At 41.7% G+C, this 19,686-nt stretch overlaps 1 protein-coding gene across 2 annotated transcripts; it reads left to right on the top strand.

Moving 5' to 3' along the window:
* The first annotated feature begins 3,002 nt into the window (after positions 1-3,002).
* LOC147685276 (uncharacterized) lies at positions 3,003-18,990 on the top strand. Of its 2 annotated transcripts, none has more exons than XM_086941191.1 (3): positions 3,003-3,064; positions 10,459-10,486; positions 17,591-18,990. In XM_086941191.1, exon 3 carries the CDS (start codon positions 17,708-17,710, stop codon positions 18,311-18,313), a length of 606 nt encoding a protein of 201 aa, XP_086797317.1. In that variant the 5' UTR covers positions 3,003-3,064; positions 10,459-10,486; positions 17,591-17,707; the 3' UTR covers positions 18,314-18,990. The 2 variants fall into 2 exon arrangements, with proteins under 2 accessions (XP_086797317.1, XP_086797318.1); XM_086941192.1 differs by having other exon boundaries at positions 3,007-3,072.
* The last annotated feature ends 696 nt before the right edge of the window (positions 18,991-19,686 follow it).

Here is a 19,686-nt window from a genome sequence, read left to right as displayed (position 1 = left end):
GGTTAACTTTTTGGGTAGTTTTCCCAATGTACAGCTTGGGACAGGGGCACATAATTGCATATATTACGTTATTTGTTTTGCAATTTGAGAATCCTTTATGTGTCCATTTTATTGTGTTGAATTGGAATTCCTCCCCTTCGATTGTGTTGGGGCAGGAAGCACACAAACCACATTTGTGATGGCCTGTTATAGGTGGTAATTTCCACAGCGTGCGCAAGTCCGTTTTGGCTTGGCTGACTCCCAGGTCAGCTCTTACGATGTGTTGTGCAATGCTTCTGTTTTTCTTTAAAGCGAACAACGGCTTCTCCATTGGAACTTCAGAATTCGTGATCAAATGCCAATTTTTTTAAATAATGGACTTCAGCTTGTTGGTGTATGGCCCGAATGTGGTAACACATACCGGCCTTTCTAGGGGTTTGGTGTCTTTTTTTCTCAATAGTTCTTCTCGTGGGGTGTGCCATGCCCGTGTGGTTGAGTGTTTCAATAGTTTCAGAGGGTAACCTCTTTGTTGGAGTTGATCACTAAGTATTTGGGAGTGAGTTATGAAGTCTTCCTTTCTGGAACAGTTACGTCGGATTCTCAACATTTGTCCATACGGCAAATTAGATTTTAAACTTTTGGGGTGGTAACTTGCATAATGCAAGATTGTGTTCTTGTCCGTATTTTTGCGATGTAAGGTGGTTGTCAATTTGTTTTCATGAGGAAAAACCACCACATCAAGGAAAGTAAGAGATGTCCTGCTATGTGTCATTGTGAACTTTATGTCTGGATGTCTGGTGTTGAGCCACTGGTGGAACTGGGCGAGCATTTCTTCAGACCATTTCAATTGACACCAGATATCATCAATGAAACAATACCATGTTGTTATGTTTTGTTGAAATGGGTTGTTATGGTAAATGAAGCGCTCCTCATACAGGGCCATGAAGAGAACCGCCATTTATGGGGCATAAGGACACCCCATGGCGGTCCCCTTCACCTGCACGTAGAACGCGTCCATGAACCGGAAGTAATTTCTTTTGAGTGCTACTCTCGCTAAATCAATGATGAAGTCTGTGGGGACTCTTTGTGGTCGGGGTCGTGTGTCTAGGTAGTACTCCATTGCTTCTAGTCCCTCCTCCTGAGGGATTTGGGTGTATAGAGAGGTGACATCGAAGGATACCATCAACTCTTGAATTCCATCAAATGGGACCCCTTCGACCTTATTGATAAAATCCATAGTATCTTTGAGATATGATGTCACTTCAGGCAAAAAAGGTTTTAGGAACACATCCACATACTTAGCCAATGGTTCCAATAATGAATCACACCCGGAGACTATGGGCCTCCCGGGTGGTTCAGTTAAGCTCTTATGTATTTTCGGTAGAAAATAGATAACTGGAATACGTGGACTCTTTTTGTCTAGATATTGGAACTCCTTCGTTCCTAATATCCCCTTTTCACGACCCTCTATAAGTTTTGTCTGAATCTCAGCTTTTATTTGTGGAGTCGGATCCTCTTTGACTTCTCTGTACCACTCGGTGTTCTTGATTTGACTATTGGCTTCAGCGATATATATTTATCTCTGGCCCAGACCACCAGTGCGCCCCCCTTGTCAGCGGGTTTTAACACTATGGAATCATCATTGCGTAAATTGTTCAATGCCGTTTGTTGTTCTCTACTGATGTTCCTCTTAAGGAACATTTTTTGTTTGCTTAATTGTGTGATGGAGGATAGAACGATCTGTTCAAAGGCTATTATTTCCTTTGGGATTGAATACGTTGGGGGAACAAATGTGGATTTGTTGGATAGGTTAGAGGGTTCTGCTACTCTGGTGTCCTCTCTATTGTGGAAAAATGCCTTTAGTCTCAGTTTGCGACAGAACTCTAGTGCTTCTATTTTTAAATTCGTCAGATCGGTGTTGGTTGTTGGCACGAATTTAAGTCCTAATTCAAGAACAGATTTTTCGTATACAGTTAATTCTTTATTTGATATGTTCACTATGGAGGTGAGGTTTATGCCTTGTACTGGGTTCTTCGTGTTCTCATTTCCCATGATTGGGGCTGCGGTTTGAATCTGACTCTGTTATTAAGTCTAGCAGCTTTGGAAGATCTATTCGTATTCCAAGTAAATTTAATGATTTTGTGCGTTTGTAACCTTGTGATTATTTTGTTTAATCAGTTATAAAGAAGGGGGATGTGTGGAGATTGTATGTTTCTTTAATTACCAATGGAACTGTATTATGTAATAGAACCTTACGTTATGTGTTCTGCACTTTGTATGATTTTAATCAAATCGAATAAAGTTAATTTGATTGATTGATTGTGTTCTGCATATCGTAGAATGTTGTAAGATCATATTGCTGTTACCTGACTGATCTGCTGCATGCACTTTTCTTCTTATGAACTAACTTCAAATAAATACTTAAGAACAACTTCTTTGGATCCTGTCTTCTAAGGAGGTCACTACAAGTAGAAAATACAGTAACTATGCAGGGCATAACATACCTTTTACTTTATGTTCGAGAACCGTGATCTGCCCCTGTTGTATTCTGCCTTTCACCAGTCCTTTTCGCAGTTGTCTGTTCACATTCATAGGGGAACTCAAAACTCCCTTAATTGATAGACGCATTGGATAATGTGAAGATCGTTGATCACACCTCCTCTGCGTGTACGATAAGTCTATCCTGTTACGAAATGTTTGTTAGCTCCGCTGTCTTGGTGCTTTGCAGCCAATTTATCAAGATTGTTAGCTAAATACTCGTTTTACGATGTTTGTTAACCAGAGGGTACTTCCTGCTCTTTTATAAAGCTGGAATGCCTTTGGTTCGAGTCCGGGCTATATAAATATCACAGAAATAAAATACAAATAAATAATTTAAAACGGAACACATGCAAATCCAACTATAGTGGCATTGTTGATATCCGTGTCCGTTTTCCTTTACTCGCCTACTACCATCATCATCGTTATGTGGGGGCGGACTTAGTTTTAGACTTCTGTTTATGGGTCTGGGTGCTTGTTTTTTACGTCAGACTCTGCGACGTTGTCAACAGCAGTTCGCAGGAACCCTTGGGCGCTGAGTGCAGTGGTGCTGTGGTAAGCTTTCCTTACAGCAAAAAGAGGCCTCCTCCTTTTACAGTGCCTAGAGGCGGTGGGGCGGCCGGGCTCGCTCTCAGGCGGCGGCTCTTTGCCGATCTCGCTCACTGGCCGTCATGCATGAGACGCATTTGTAATAGGCAGCTCCACAGGGGTGCCTATAGGTAGATGGATCCCAATAGGTAGATTGATCCCAGTTGCATTAGACAGATTGATTCCCACTTCCTCTCTACACTGTCTGTGCGCGCGGGAGGAGGGTAAGAGAGGTGGAGGGAGTTGGAAAAGGGCAGCTGCCTTTACTCGACACCTACAGGGTGCGTAAAGCGTCCACTGCTTGGGCATTACAGCCAGCATAGACTCATTATGAGGGGTCTGTGCCCCTTCTAGCAGATTCCAGCGATGTAAATAGGCCGTTAAATTTAGAAATGTGCTCTAATGTTGTTTGTATACCATATGTGTGTCCTTTACAACTGAGTGATTAAGGATGCAAAAATGACTGAGTGCGCAGTGCCCATTCAAAGCTTGGCGTCTTTGCCGAGACTGCCAACAAGTACCATTTCTAAGAAATATATTCCAGCTCTGTAATGACGCTCAGGTACTGTCTAATTTAAAAGAATAACGGCACCGCCGAGACTGGCTGGCACCTTGTCCCATGAAATACTAGCTGTATGTATACTATGAACGACATTGTCGTCGTTTCCCCAGCAAAGGGTTTGTAAATTGAACCGCTATCCGAAAAAAGGTTAACGATGCAGGTTTTACGGTATATACATGGCTTCACAATGAAATGACTCCCAGCTGTAGTTAAAGTTTTAAAAAGGCACGTTTATTCGTAGTTTTAGTGCCTGAGAAGCACTAACATGAGGGAGCTGTGAAACGGAGTATCCCCTAAATGTTATTATTGCAGGCCCAAATTTGCTTGTTGGACAGAATAGTTTTGCATCCTTCAAAAGTTGTTCAAAATGACTGCAACTGAGTTGGGTAATAAGATCATGTAATATTTATGGCTACAAGTGTGATTTTAAAAACTGAGCACACGTTATTCGAGTGCACCTATACATGTATTTGTGTGTGAACATTTGGGCTGTAAAAGGGTATTACAGTTTTATGTGGTCTATGCTTAAAGAATTTGCTTAAATCAAAGTACCAACAGCCCAATACAGCTAGCGACCAAGACAGTGGGCTAGTAAGATTCCCTTCTTGCTCATAATCCTCTTCAAAGCCATTCAGAGCCGACAGGAAAAGTGATGATTGGGTGACAGTTGTGTGGCATGGGAGGTGGCACGTTTGAAATAAAAACCGAGCATAAATGGTGGACTGGGCAAATGAAGGAGCCAGCCCACATTTTACACCATTTTTGTGGAAGATCACAACTGAAAAACAGCCAATGAAAATAAGTGTAAAATGCAGGGAACAACTAGAAATAATTATTGTTATGGCATGTTTGTAGTGTCCAAGGGTTCCCTGAAGTCACGATAAAATCCCACCTTCAATATGGCAACACAGAAGCCTGGCAGAAGACGATGAGCAGTATCATGAGGATGTAGATTTAGCGGCTTTACACAGAGTTGGGGGAAACTTCTGTATTAAAAAAAGAGAAAGTGCTAAAAGCTTGCTTAAGACGTCTGCCATTAGAAAAAGATATTGAGGACTTTGAAAAAGAAAGCTATTGGCCCTTCTTATGGTTTTGAATTCTAGTGGAGAGATACAATGTTACTTAAAAATATTCATGCCTGAAATTGGATGTTGACGTTAAAACTAGTGCGAGTGCCAGAATAATTACATAAGATCTTAAGTGGGCAATTGAAGGAATACTTTGTCCATTTTGTATGATTTGTACAGCAATACTTTTACATCTGATTGTATTTTGCACTTTTTTCGTACGGGAAAGAAAGAGGCTGTTACTCCCCATTTTTAGTGAACTACAGATTTGTAAAGTAGACAACTTGATATCATTTGTGAGAAAAAGTTAAATTATGTTTTACATGTGGTAAATTTTTAGAAATAGTTAATGAAAGATTAGGATGGCTGATTAAGTTAAAATCATATACAATTTTGTTTTTATGAATATAATATGGGGCTTTTAGCACTAGTCCAGCAGTTATTAGCATTTTTGTACATTCTAACACAGCCTAAAGGCCCCACATGAGTTAGGATGGCTTCTGGCTAATCAAGAGCTTGTGGACACCGTGGCTGATGTTGAACCCTTACAAGCACTTTAATGCATTCTGTCCACACTTGCGAGAGCCTAAAGTCCCTTAAAAATTAAAAAGCTGTTTTAGATCTTTTTTTGGTGGTGAACATATTAAAGTAGGGCGTTTATAAATTGTTAACCTGAACTTTAATCAGGTGTAGCCTGGGTATGAAATAAGGTTCATGTTCTTGCTAATGTTTATAATTGGCCTGTAATGATATTAATAGGGTGACTACCCCAAATACGTGGTGGAGGCAGTGAGCCTGTCTGCTGAGATATTTTTAGTTAAAAGGAGATTAGTATATATATATATATATATATATATATATATTACAAAACACAAGGTTGCCCCATTGGAGTGGTCGCACATGGAGGGGAATCAGCACACAGCCCCCGGTCACAGTAGCTGCATCGTAACCCAGGCCATCACCTTTGCTCTCTGCCAAACGCGTTTCGAGCTCACAATAGCTCTTGATCACTGGCTGCGAAAGAATACTGGAAACAGCAATGAAGTGCTCAAACCCCTTTATTTGATTGAGCACAGTCCCGCCCAGGTGGGCGTTAGCCGCATGGCATCATGGTTCAAGTAGTCCGTAATTGCTGGCTCCGTGAATTTACCCCCAAGTGGGAAAATATAAAAGAATGTTTCTTGGTGGTGAACGAACATGGAAAACGACGTTCTACTGCCAATCCTATCCGGAGGTCAGGCCCCCTCCATTTCGAAACAGTGCCCGTGTTTCCAGGCACCCGAAACCACTAGGGAAGCAGCGGGACCACTCCGCGACCGGACCAGCCGCTTAAAATTACAAAACACAAGGTTGCCCCATTGGAGTGGTCGCACATGGAGGGGAATCAGCACACAGCCCCCGGTCACAGTAGCTGCATCGTAACCCAGGCCATCACCTTTGCTCTCTGCCAAACGCGTTTCGAGCTCACAATAGCTCTTGATCACTGGCTGCGAAAGAATACTGGAAACAGCAATGAAGTGCTCAAACCCCTTTATTTGATTAAGCACAGTCCCGCCCAGGTGGGCGTTAGCCGCATGGCATCATGGTTCAAGTAGTCCGTAATTGCTGGCTCCGTGAATTTACCCCCAAGTGGGAAAATATAAAAGAATGTTTCTTGGTGGTGAACGAACATGGAAAACGACGTTCTACTGCCAATCCTATCCGGAGGTCAGGCCCCCTCCATTTCGAAACAGTGCCCGTGTTTCCAGGCACCCGAAACCACTAGGGAAGCAGCGGGACCACTCCGCGACCGGACCAGCCGCTTAAAATTACAAAACACAAGGTTGCCCCATTGGAGTGGTCGCACATGGAGGGGAATCAGCACACAGCCCCCGGTCACAGTAGCTGCATCGTAACCCAGGCCATCACCTTTGCTCTCTGCCAAACGCGTTTCGAGCTCACAATAGCTCTTGATCACTGGCTGCGAAAGAATACTGGAAACAGCAATGAAGTGCTCAAACCCCTTTATTTGATTAAGCACAGTCCCGCCCAGGTGGGCGTTAGCCGCATGGCATCATGGTTCAAGTAGTCCGTAATTGCTGGCTCCGTGAATTTACCCCCAAGTGGGAAAATATAAAAGAATGTTTCTTGGTGGTGAACGAACATGGAAAACGACGTTCTACTGCCAATCCTATCCGGAGGTCAGGCCCCCTCCATTTCGAAACAGTGCCCGTGTTTCCAGGCACCCGAAACCACTAGGGAAGCAGCGGGACCACTCCGCGACCGGACCAGCCGCTTAAAATTACAAAACACAAGGTTGCCCCATTGGAGTGGTCGCACATGGAGGGGAATCAGCACACAGCCCCCGGTCACAGTAGCTGCATCGTAACCCAGGCCATCACCTTTGCTCTCTGCCAAACGCGTTTCGAGCTCACAATAGCTCTTGATCACTGGCTGCGAAAGAATACTGGAAACAGCAATGAAGTGCTCAAACCCCTTTATTTGATTAAGCACAGTCCCGCCCAGGTGGGCGTTAGCCGCATGGCATCATGGTTCAAGTAGTCCGTAATTGCTGGCTCCGTGAATTTACCCCCAAGTGGGAAAATATAAAAGAATGTTTCTTGGTGGTGAACGAACATGGAAAACGACGTTCTACTGCCAATCCTATCCGGAGGTCAGGCCCCCTCCATTTCGAAACAGTGCCCGTGTTTCCAGGCACCCGAAACCACTAGGGAAGCAGCGGGACCACTCCGCGACCGGACCAGCCGCTTAAAATTACAAAACACAAGGTTGCCCCATTGGAGTGGTCGCACATGGAGGGGAATCAGCACACAGCCCCCGGTCACAGTAGCTGCATCGTAACCCAGGCCATCACCTTTGCTCTCTGCCAAACGCAACCTTGTGTTTTGTAATTTTAAGCGGCTGGTCCGGTCGCGGAGTGGTCCCGCTGCTTCCCTAGTGGTTTCGGGTGCCTGGAAACACGGGCACTGTTTCGAAATGGAGGGGGCCTGACCTCCGGATAGGATTGGCAGTAGAACGTCGTTTTCCATGTTCGTTCACCACCAAGAAACATTCTTTTATATTTTCCCACTTGGGGGTAAATTCACGGAGCCAGCAATTACGGACTACTTGAACCATGATGCCATGCGGCTAACGCCCACCTGGGCGGGACTGTGCTTAATCAAATAAAGGGGTTTGAGCACTTCATTGCTGTTTCCAGTATTCTTTCGCAGCCAGTGATCAAGAGCTATTGTGAGCTCGAAACGCGTTTGGCAGAGAGCAAAGGTGATGGCCTGGGTTACGATGCAGCTACTGTGACCGGGGGCTGTGTGCTGATTCCCCTCCATGTGCGACCACTCCAATGGGGCAACCTTGTGTTTTGTAATTTTAAGCGGCTGGTCCGGTCGCGGAGTGGTCCCGCTGCTTCCCTAGTGGTTTCGGGTGCCTGGAAACACGGGCACTGTTTCGAAATGGAGGGGGCCTGACCTCCGGATAGGATTGGCAGTAGAACGTCGTTTTCCATGTTCGTTCACCACCAAGAAACATTCTTTTATATTTTCCCACTTGGGGGTAAATTCACGGAGCCAGCAATTACGGACTACTTGAACCATGATGCCATGCGGCTAACGCCCACCTGGGCGGGACTGTGCTTAATCAAATAAAGGGGTTTGAGCACTTCATTGCTGTTTCCAGTATTCTTTCGCAGCCAGTGATCAAGAGCTATTGTGAGCTCGAAACGCGTTTGGCAGAGAGCAAAGGTGATGGCCTGGGTTACGATGCAGCTACTGTGACCGGGGGCTGTGTGCTGATTACCCTCCATGTGCGACCACTCCAATGGGGCAACCTTGTGTTTTGTAATATATATATATATATATATATATATATATATATATATATATATATATATATATATATATATATATATATATATATACACACACACTTTGGCAAATTTATTGTCAATTTGCTAGTGACCCTTCTTGAAGCGGCCTTCTAGATGAAGAATAAATAAAATATTGCTTTACCTATTTAATCAATAGCCTCTATATAAAAGATTAAATGTAAATGTTATGTTATGTTATGTTATTTATTATTTGTTAAGCGCACATACGCCCAAGGGCTTCTTGGCGCTGGTGAGAGAGTCAAACATAACAATACATAAAGGAAGTACAATCACTGTTTACAATAAGCCTGGGAAAAAAGAAAAGTTTTAAATGCCTTCCTAAAGGCAAGGAGGTCCTTACTGTGTCGCAGAGTCAAAGGGAGGGAATTCCACAATGAAGCAGCTAAAAAATGAAAACTGCTGCCTCCCTGACGTTTCTTTTTGAAGCGAGGGACCTCAAGTAGGTCTTTGTGGATGGATCTCAAACTGCGCAAGGGTTTGTATTTGCGCAGTAGTAATCTAAGAAACATGGGACCCTTACCCTCCAGAGCCTTGAACACTATACAGCCCACCTTAAATGTGGCTCTCTGTTCCACAGGCAGCCAGTGTAAAGTCTCTAGTCCATGTCTAATTGATTCCCACTTAGGGACTTTGCAGATGAGTCTCGCAGCTTGATTTTGCAAGTATTGCAATCTTTTAAGTTGGCCAATAGGCGCCCCCAGATAGAGGCCATTTGAGAAATCAATGTGAGACAGGACTAAAGCACTAACTGTCTGAATTAAGGCCAGACCTGTAAGGAGATGTGCTATTTTCTTGATCTTCCTTAGTTGAAAAAACCCAGAGGAGACCACAGTTCGGACTTGACTTACCAAGGTAAGATCCTCACTAAGAGTCACTCCCAAACTTTTTACTGTACGGGATTTAAATGGGAACTTTGTCAGTGTGTCTCTGCAGAAAAAGTGATTCACACGGTGAACTTCATTTTTTTCCCAGCTCCTTGCTCAGTCATAACCCACATACTGTTAACCATGTTCTGCACGCCATCTGCCATGCTACATTCTCTCATTTGGCCATGGTGTTACCCTCTTTTGAGACACTGATGCCTTAATTGGGGGAACTGTGTTCCACTCTCCCATTCCCCAAGCAGTACCTATGAAGTGTAGCGTGAAAAGTCACCAATAACAAATGTGGGACACTTTTTATTTTTTAGGTTTCAAGTGCGGGGTCCGTAATATTAGTAGCAAGCCATGCAGAAAAAACTATTATATACATTGAACAAACGCTTAACAAATTAACCTCTTTCTTCCCAAGGCCAGCCCCTGTAAAATATAGTTTTCTCCTTCCTCATTACAATTTTTGAGGGAATCCTGATATCTTGATCTACTACTGGTTGACCCATAGCATTACTGTAATTCTGCATCTTTAGGAATTTCCCTGGTGTTAGTTTGCCTGCTAAAAACAGGTGGGGTTGGGGGTGAATGCTAGAAAACCTGTGAAAAACTGATCTGAAAGATCAGTTTCCTTTGTTATCCCTCAATCAGGGCATTTAAACTTAACATGTGCAGTAATTTGCACATCCCGCGGTCTCAGAAATTCCGATTGTTGTATTGTCACACATGAAGGCCATCATACTTGTTTGCTGTTATTTAAATGAAGGTTGCATCCCATTTAACAGTTATCTTAATTTGGCAACCATTACAAGCCACCGTAGTCATGGCAACGCAATAGGTGGATTATCCACACCATGCTCAAAATCCAAAGAGACTAGATTTCCTGATAACATAGATTCTTATTTACACTATTTTCCTTCTACCCTTATGACTGAAAATTAACTCCAATAATTTTTCTATTAACTCTTCCAGGGCACAAGAGGAAATGGACATTTACCAGGTAAAACTCCTGTTTTCAATATATGTGAACGTGTCAATGACATTATTAAAGGTGTACGTCTTGCCAGTTTTCACTACGGATGTTTTCACATGAATCTTTACTGTGCAGTTCATTAAAGATTTTGTGTTCAATAGCTGATGGTTTTGCACGTGGCCGGCAGTTATACATTGTTATAAAGTGATATACAGAAGTCCTGGTCGTTTTCCCTTTCAGTACTTGCATTTAAAGGTAACAAGGCAAACATAATTAAAGGAGAGGAAACTCAGTGATTCAATAAAAGCTCGCACCCTTGTTGATGATCAAGGTAAAACACAGAATTTTCCCGTGAAGTCGTTTATATTTCCATCAAAATCACTTAAGCTCAATTTGCATCGTAGTAGAAGTTTAAAAACATCATATAGCCAACATGGGGGCTAGATCTCATTTGTTTTTCATCAGTTTACCGTTAAAATGTATATATTTTAAAGAGTTCGTTGCTGTAATTACTTGGCTCTTCATTGTTACCCAGTGCAAACGGGGACACAGTGTTCAAGTCCCAGGCCTTTTGCTCTACCAGAATGCAAGAGGTTTTTAGTTTTGGTACCCACAAGTGAAACCACTTGGGGCACTCTTATCTAATTACGATTTGTAAAAGAAAGACTCATATTAGCAAGTTAATCGCTTCCTTACTGATAGTGAATTGTCAGATAACCGTAGGAGGAGTACTTTTTTCTGATTAGGAAATATTTTATATTTTTGTTGTTTTTACATAAGTTTATCTTTGATCTAAAAAGCATTCAGCAGTGATTTGCATCAAATTTGTTTTTGTCTAAATAAAAGGTTAAACTTGCTTCCCATTCCGTTGCCTGCGGGCAGGTTTCTGTCTGTGTTAATGGTGCGAAATTATTATGAGTTAAGCAGACTATGGAGTTAGAGGCAAGTAGCTACACAGCAGAAGTATTCAAGCAATTCATAGCTATTTCAAAGCTGGTTTTTCTTTTTTCAGGCTGGTAAACAACTGTCCAGAGTTGCTTATTATAGTCCAAGCCCTAATATAATGCAGGTTTCTAACTCTCTTCTATGTGCTTAAAGTCACTTATTAGCAGCCTAAACCAAAAGAGACAAAAACACGGTCACACCATGAGAACTGAAGACTATTTTCCTTTTTCTACTTTAATATTCAAATCCAATAATCTACTCAGTGCCTTGCCTTGTCAAAAGGGGTCTTTGATCCTTTCCTCAATGACTCAGATTCATAGCAGCCCCACAACAATGTTCGCTAGGAGAAAGGATCCCTTGTCTTTTATAATGTTAAAAACACCAGTAAGATCACGTTGGTTTGGGCTGTGTAACTCATCGTAGAAGATAATTATGCCCAATTTGAAACTACTTGGTACAAACCTATAAGGAATGTTGAACTGGCCTCTATGTGAGAGAAATCTAATTGGAGAATATTATTGTCACTTTTCAGATCAAACCTTGTACCATTTTTTAAAAGTTTTTGTATAAAATGAAGCCGGCAAACGGGTAGGCTGGACATCTCGTTCAGTGACTGCAGTGTTTCTGGCCCTCGGAATTTAACTCTCACCTCCTTCCAATCAGGTGTGTTGTCGATTTAGTTCTGTGGAAGCAAACCAAGGCTCAAATATCGAGAATGTATTGGGTTGTCAGATGTAAGCCCAGGACTGGAAATGGTGCATGTGATTGCATACTATGAGGTTGCCACCATAGCTAGAACTGTACAGTAGCTACATGCTATGGACCTCTGGTCACCCCAACACAGTGCAAAAGCCCCCTGAGATTACACCACCACTTTGTAATTCACAGCCCATACACATGCATCAACCACCATCCTTTGCCCAAAATGAAACACACAATTTTAGAGGGACTGTGGGTCCCAACACAACAAACAACTTTCTATTTTGACTTGATAATGGTATGCGTTTAAACAATATTCAGGGAGTTGTATTAGGCCGGCGGCAGCTCTAAACACTTCATAGTACTTGAAGACTATATTGCTGGAAATGCTGGGGGTTATGTACAGCATAGTGCATTGTAAAGTACATTGTGCATGTGACCAAATGTGATGCATTAAAACGCAAAACACAGGAAGACTGGGATTCCTCCACAGGACACTTTCTCATATTACATGAATGATAAAGAAGGAGAATATTTTAATACTCATTTGAGAAGTAGCATTGGTCAGAATGTGGTAGGATGTAAAGACAACTTTTCCCCAGTAAAGCAGATCTTGCCCCTTTTTCATACTGAGTAGTAAAGCTTATATTGCCACTTTTACAAGTAAAGCAGTATTGTACCTTTCCACGTTAACTGGTAAAGCAGATGCTACAAAGCAAGGTAGTGTCACGATCATGCAGGAGTGGACGGTGCAAGCAGGCTACCAAGAGCATGCCGTTATCCTCAGAAGCACACCAAATCACAACAACAAGGAAAGACCAGAGAGAAGCAAATACGTACTAATAGCTAAAACTGGTAACAAAGCCAGCAGTCTCCTATACCTCTACTTGTCATCTTTTGCGGAGCACCCATAACACTTTGGCATCTTCTTGTGAGTCCTTTAACCCTTGCAAGACCGTGGTAGATATCCTGGGTGGGAGCCAAATATAAACCCCTGCTCAAATTTCTCCCTCAGCATGCCAATACAGTTGCGACTGAGGCAAAAACACAGACCCTCGATGGCCTTGCGGACATTGCTAGGTTCATCACTAGGAAAACCGTATGCCCCTCAGTGACTCTAGAGATCACCACCTGCAGAGTGGTAACCACACAGCACCAACTATTTTTTTATGGACTTCAGTTCCCATCTCATCCAGTTTGGATTCTTCAGACCCCCAGCACTGTTTTCTAACTATCTGTAACCTGGTCCTGATGATGGCCTAACATTGTATATAGGCCGAAACGTTGTCAACTTTTACAACGTAATTCACAGCACCTCTCTCGCGATAGCGCATTTAAATTACCTTGTATTATCTGCATTCATTGTATGGGCAATACTACGAATACACCTTGTATATATAATTTGCTTTGTTTGCGCCCCTTGTCCGCTGTACATACTCCCTCACGTGTCACCAGCGCCGTTCACTACTTCGTGAGCACTTGTGCATAGTATAACACAGGTTACATGTCATTCAATGTAACACAGTGCTTGTTTATTTTTGAATATATGACTAAGTATGTATAAAAGTCTTTCAATTGCTACATGTTTCTGCAAATTGTCTCCTTGCTCTCCCTTCTGTGCTCGCAACCATTAATTGTGCTCCCTTAGAAGTTACCTTACAAATAATACCCTCTGAGATACTGTTGAATGTTACACACCTCTACCCTGGTCTTTACCAGGTTTGGGCTACCTCCTATAGTTTGTTACTGTATTGTTTAAAATGTAGGCACTATGTGCTTTGTTAAAAAAAAGACTTAATTTTCGGAAGCAGTGCACCTTCCATATGTTGTCAAATTTTGGGGGGCGCTGAAGCCTAGAGTCCCAACTCAGACATGTTTGAATTAGTTCCATGTGGTTTGTAAATTGTACCCAAATACTTCTCCACATCTGTTCGAATGGCCTTGAAAACTAGGAACAAGCATTTTTCAATATAGTGGGTCTCGCATTTGCGAGCGTTTAAGCACTTTGCATTGTAAATGACAATTCCTTTTATTTGTGTTTTTAAAAGGAACACCTATATAAATGGCAGTGTTATTTTTATTGCCAAGAGCTTAACCTCTCGTAAATGCCAGACCGCTTGAATACTGGTCATGCTCCTTTTTTTAGGCGCTGCTCACATATTCAGGTTACAGTGAGCAGCATCTAAACAATGGGGCGCGGGCAACATTAAAGTGAAAGCACGTATGGCGCTTTCACCCAAAGTCAAGAAAATAAAAGTATTTTCAAAAGGTTCTATAGCGCGGCCGCTAAAGCGGCTGTGCTGGTATTTAAATAAGCGTGGCCACTAAAGTGAAAGCGGATTGCACTATATAATAAATAAGCACAATCACTATAGTTAAAGCGGACCACACTGTAATTTGAATAAATACTTTACATATAAAATAAACGCCGGCGGGTGCTGCTATGTCGTGGGTGGAATAGGGGAAGGCATTAAAGAAAATTGTGCTGACCAACTTATAAAGCAGACTGTTTTACAACCAAAATAAAAGGGCCAGTCCTCATGGGAGGTTACTAATGAAGGCAGGGTGGTACTAAGGAGGAACTAACAAGCCTATGTACGAATCAGAAGCCAGCATTTACAAATGACAATGACAAGCCATTAACAGATGTGGGTAGAAAGTGGGCGGGGCTTCAAGTGCATACTCAAATACAGAATGACGCAGAGCAGCGCATGCACTGCCCAGGCTCGACCTAAAAAAGGGAATTGGCCTGTTTCCGTTAGGCAGGGACAGTTCCACTTTTGGGAAAGGAATATTTCATTACTTTATTCCAGGTAAAAGTCAAAAAACAGATTTCCTCTTTGGCAAAATAAATCAGTTCAATTACAACCACATAGTTTATCCATAATGCATCATCAGAACATAAATTCACCAATCTTGAATACTAAAAAAAAGTATTAATTCATAAAAACAATTCATGGAAAGGGGATAAAACTTATATATAAAACTTTTTTTGGGGGGAAATAGTTGCATTCTCTAAACACAGTCCATTATGTAGCCACAGTAAACAACATACAGAATACCTATACTGTGTCATAGAAGGGAAACATAACAAAACACATGAAATTTCACAATATAAAACACAAAAGTGGGGGGAAAACAGTAGACCAAGTTCATATCATTGTACAAGAACACCAGTGGCTATTGGATTATCTGTCGCAGTCGAAATGCTTTGCATAGTATTTTCTTATTGACCTTCAGACATCCCAGCGATCTAGTGTCTATACACAAAAAAGCATGGACGGGTTTCAGTGGGTTGAAGTTTATTAAAACTACCTTCTTCAGGAATGTTGATGTTGCCCAGATACATATTGTATTGTCTACATTGCACATACAAAAAGAGAATGCAAAAACTTGAATCAAACTCAAATATTTTCTTAGATTTGCCAATCTATTAAAAACCATTTATATCCTGATAGTCATTTCAACACTCCACCAAAATCATACCACCACGTTCAGACCCATATTTTTGTAACACCCAGGTGAAAAAAAACATTTTTCTATACCAACACCCAGGTGAAAACACTCATCAGGTGTTTTACCTTTCCAGGTTTCTTTCTGTCAAACACCAACTCCTGAGTATTCTCTATGTACCCTTGGAATTTCAAAGATGCGGGACTGAAATTTTCTGGTCCAATATGCCAATAAAAATCTAAAAACACATTGTATGTTAGTAGGGCATCATAGATGTCACTGCCACAAACCAGGCCCATAGTTAAAATAATGGTTACCTGTATATTTCAAAGACACCCTGTGCCAATGGCGATAAAATGGAGGGTCAATACCTGTAATTATTAAAAGAAACACAGTCCCCTTGAGTATCCTCACATATATTGAGGATTGGGTTATACCCACTATCCATATGCAGGAACCCAATACATAACTCTCTTCTATAAAACCAATCTGTGAACTATAACCTTTCAGCTCTAATACAGTACCGTGGATATATTTTATGTAAATTAGCTTATTTCTTGAAGGTCGCATAAAATAGAGCCCCCATTAGTTAAAGGGCTCGTCACTCTTGTAGTGGGCTTTGAAGATCTCTAAAGTGGCCTGGAAAAGTGATCACTGTGCTGAGGAGCTAAACAAAACTAGATGACTTGGTGAAGCCAGACGCTGCCTGGGCAAGTTGCTGAGCTATGAATGTGGATGACGCCTAACACCCGAGTGGGGTCAGTCAGGGTAGGTTTCCGCTGGGTAAACCTAACTGAGAAATCAAAAAGGTTCTGCTCTTTGAGGATAGCCTGCCTGCCCACCATACAGTGCATGCTGCACAAAACGGTGACTTGGCCTGGCTAAGCCCATGGAAGACATGCAAACCTGCACAGCCTCCTTTAAATGTGATCCTCCCTGAAGCTGTTGTATAAGCCTCTCTCTCAAAACAGAGAGGGGCCCCTTAAAACCACACTAGCTAGAGCGCCAAATAGACTCAAGTCAACTGCTTCAACGTTTGTAAACATGGTTCTACAATGGGACAATAGCTGGAGAGTAGACTTTGCTATGCATTCATAACAGATCCAGTAAGAATATGTCCTGCACATAGGGATGCAGAGGAACTTTCAGAGGCTGGATGTAGTTTTATCACAGGAATCTGGTGATGCAGCGATTCAATAGTGTGAATGGTTACAGGAGTAAACATATTTTTCATAACATGCTTATGGACACCTATTTTTGTATGGTCATTCAAGACTGTATGCACTTATGACACTGCTCCTTTAAATCTGTGCTGTATTTTTCATCACATTTGCCAGCACTTGTTGATATGAGCATATGCATGATTAAATCACATTTGCATAGTCTTCTCTGTAAGGTTTTTTTGTTTTGGGGGGGGGGGGGATCTATTTGTAGTTTCCTTGAGATTAACTCTATAGTATTGACTGCCATTTTAAAGAACAGAACTAACTACTCACAAAACAGTCCTGTTGGGACACATTACCATAAACATTGTCATTACAAAGTCTCTTTGGTTCTTTATGTAGCATCAGATCAACAGCAAGCCGCGCTCAAGCACTAATGAATTCTGCATCTGCACACCTAGGTAGTTTGGCCTTTTCAGCATGAAACCCCAGGTTGGCTGTACCGCAGCCCAAAGGACAGTGTTCCCTTTTTCTGGCCCCTAGCACTACCTGTTCGTTTCCCCACAAAACTGACCACTCAACCCCCGTAAGGATGTGCTGTGATATTTAACCAACTGATGGGGTGGCTTAGTAAGTTAGAGACTGTGGCTAAGATAGGCAGTAATCATGCAAGCTACAAGTTAAACTCGGGCAAAGCCAAGTAAGAAAGAGTTCAGTATCATTAAAAAAGATTAAACATAAGACCTGTCATTTACACCATTTAAAAACTAGAAAACGTGTGGTATGAAGGAAGATCTAATAAAAACACAAGTTATTGTAAACTTCTCCATATTTTCTCCTTTACTCAAAATAATGTGTTTTTCATTCACAGAAGCAAGGAATACTAATGAATAAACCTGCAGTATTACAGTACTGCAAAATTCTGAAGCGTGAAGCAGAAGAAATAAAATGCTGTCGTTGTACAGAGTGCAAGAAAGTATAATCCATAATGGTGGGAAAACCATACCAATGCATGGAATGCGACAAAAGTTTCTCTCAGAGATCGACTCTGCATGCACATCGTAAGATCCATTCTGAGGAGAAACCTTACCAGTGTACAGAGTGCGACAAAAGCTTCGCTCAGAGATCTACTCTGCACACACATCGGAAGATCCATTCTGAGGAGAAACCATACCAGTGTACGAAGTGCGAGAAAAGCTTCACACAAAGATCAAATCTATACAGGCATCAGAAGATCCATACAGGTGAAAAACCATTTCACTGTGAAGAATGTGGGAAAAGCTTCGCTCAGAATTCTCTTCTGTGCAATCATCAAAGAATCCATACAGGAGAGAAGCCATTCCAGTGCACTGAATGCGAGAAAAGCTTCTCTCTAAGCTCAAGTCTTCACACACATTTGAGAATTCATACAGAGGAGAAGCCATATCAATGTAAGGAGTGTGAGAAAAGTTTTACAGTGAGCTCAAATTTGTACAGACATCAGAGGATCCATACTGGGGAGAAACCCTATGTGTGTACGGAATGTGGGAAAAGCTTCACTCATAGCACAACTCTGTGCAGTCATCAGAGAATTCATACTAAGGGGAAAATGTAGGAATCCCTTTAAGCCATTGCCATCTCTGAGGCAACATCAGAGGTCTCACACAAGGCTCAACACATTTACTAAAAAGAGCATTTGCAAATAACATGAGAGATTAGCAGTGCAGTATAAGAACACCTAACCTGATCAAGGTTGGTTTGTCTGTACCTTGTATGTAGTACAGCACTATCCAACTTCAGTACATTTATCATGGATAGAAAAAAGCATATCCTTGTCTAAAGTGCAATGTAGGATTTGTTCAGAGTACACATCTGAGAAGTCAGCAGGCGATTCACAAATATAAATGCATATTAATACAGAATAGCATCAGCAAACATCCCACATGGAGGCAAAGCCCTATTATTGCCCCACTCTGAAGTGTTTCAATTGCAAATCATACTTGCACAAACAATTCTGGGTCGATATATACAGTCCTTGAACAATGAGGCAAATCACCCAGGAATAATTCAGAAGGGAATAGAAAGCCACTTTATCAGCACATTATAGCAACATTGCTTGTACATAGATCTGCTGCCTCCTAGCTTTTAAATTCTAGATTAGACAGGGGTTATTTCTCATTATCCTAGTATGCACTGATAAAGCGACAATAAAGCTCTCCAAAGCTTTCATGCGATGTTTGTTTTATTTATGTCTTCGTAACTTAAATAAACATTTTTGTTGTCTTAGTTGTATTACTATACTCTACTATGTAGTAATGCTAGAAAGCAACCAAAATACCTGTCATTTCAGTACTCTTATTTTAAGACCTTATTCTTTCGAAAATATGAAGGGCCCGAGTATGCTAGAAAATACAAAACATTTATGTTTGGTGATCTCGCCATTGATGCATTTCCAGAGAATTATACTTGTATCAGGAAAGGCATTCCTGTTTTTCTTTGTCACACAGAAATGCTCATTATTCTTCCAGATATAACATTTTGTAATGTTTATGAACACAGATATTATTAATCACAAATGCACTGGCGCAGGCTAACAAAATGGACAAGTAACGCATTCATGGGTAGGGCGGCGATAGAAGGGGATACTATCTGCAGGACCTGGAGTGAATATGAGAGGACGAACAAGACTTGCCACTTAGGGAGCTACTACTATCAGTAATAGCCAGTCAGCCCTACAACACAAGAAAGACACAGTGCCAGTGGACATTAATCTACTCTGCACAAGCATGGAGAAGATCTCCCAAAGGGTTCATACTACGGAAGTTACTTGGACTGAACATGCTAAATCCATTATAGCCTTACTAGTAGAAGTGTGCCATTTTAAGGAGAAAACCCACTAACTACATGCTAGGGTCGAAGAAACGGAAGGAAGTGGAAGGCACAGATGTGGAATGTTTTCTGTAAAACCTTGCGCTCCATAGAGTTAAA

The sequence above is a fragment of the Lissotriton vulgaris genome, chromosome 10, assembly GCF_964263255.1.
Source record: "Lissotriton vulgaris chromosome 10, aLisVul1.2, whole genome shotgun sequence".
NCBI lineage: Eukaryota > Metazoa > Chordata > Amphibia > Caudata > Salamandridae > Lissotriton > Lissotriton vulgaris.
This window is presented reverse-complemented; position numbering and strand designations above follow the sequence as displayed.

What these genes read in the sequence shown, in the direction of transcription:
- LOC147685276 (XM_086941191.1), top strand. Translation starts at nt 17,708, where the DNA reads ATGGTGGGAAAACCATACCAATGCATGGAATGCGACAAAAGTTTCTCT.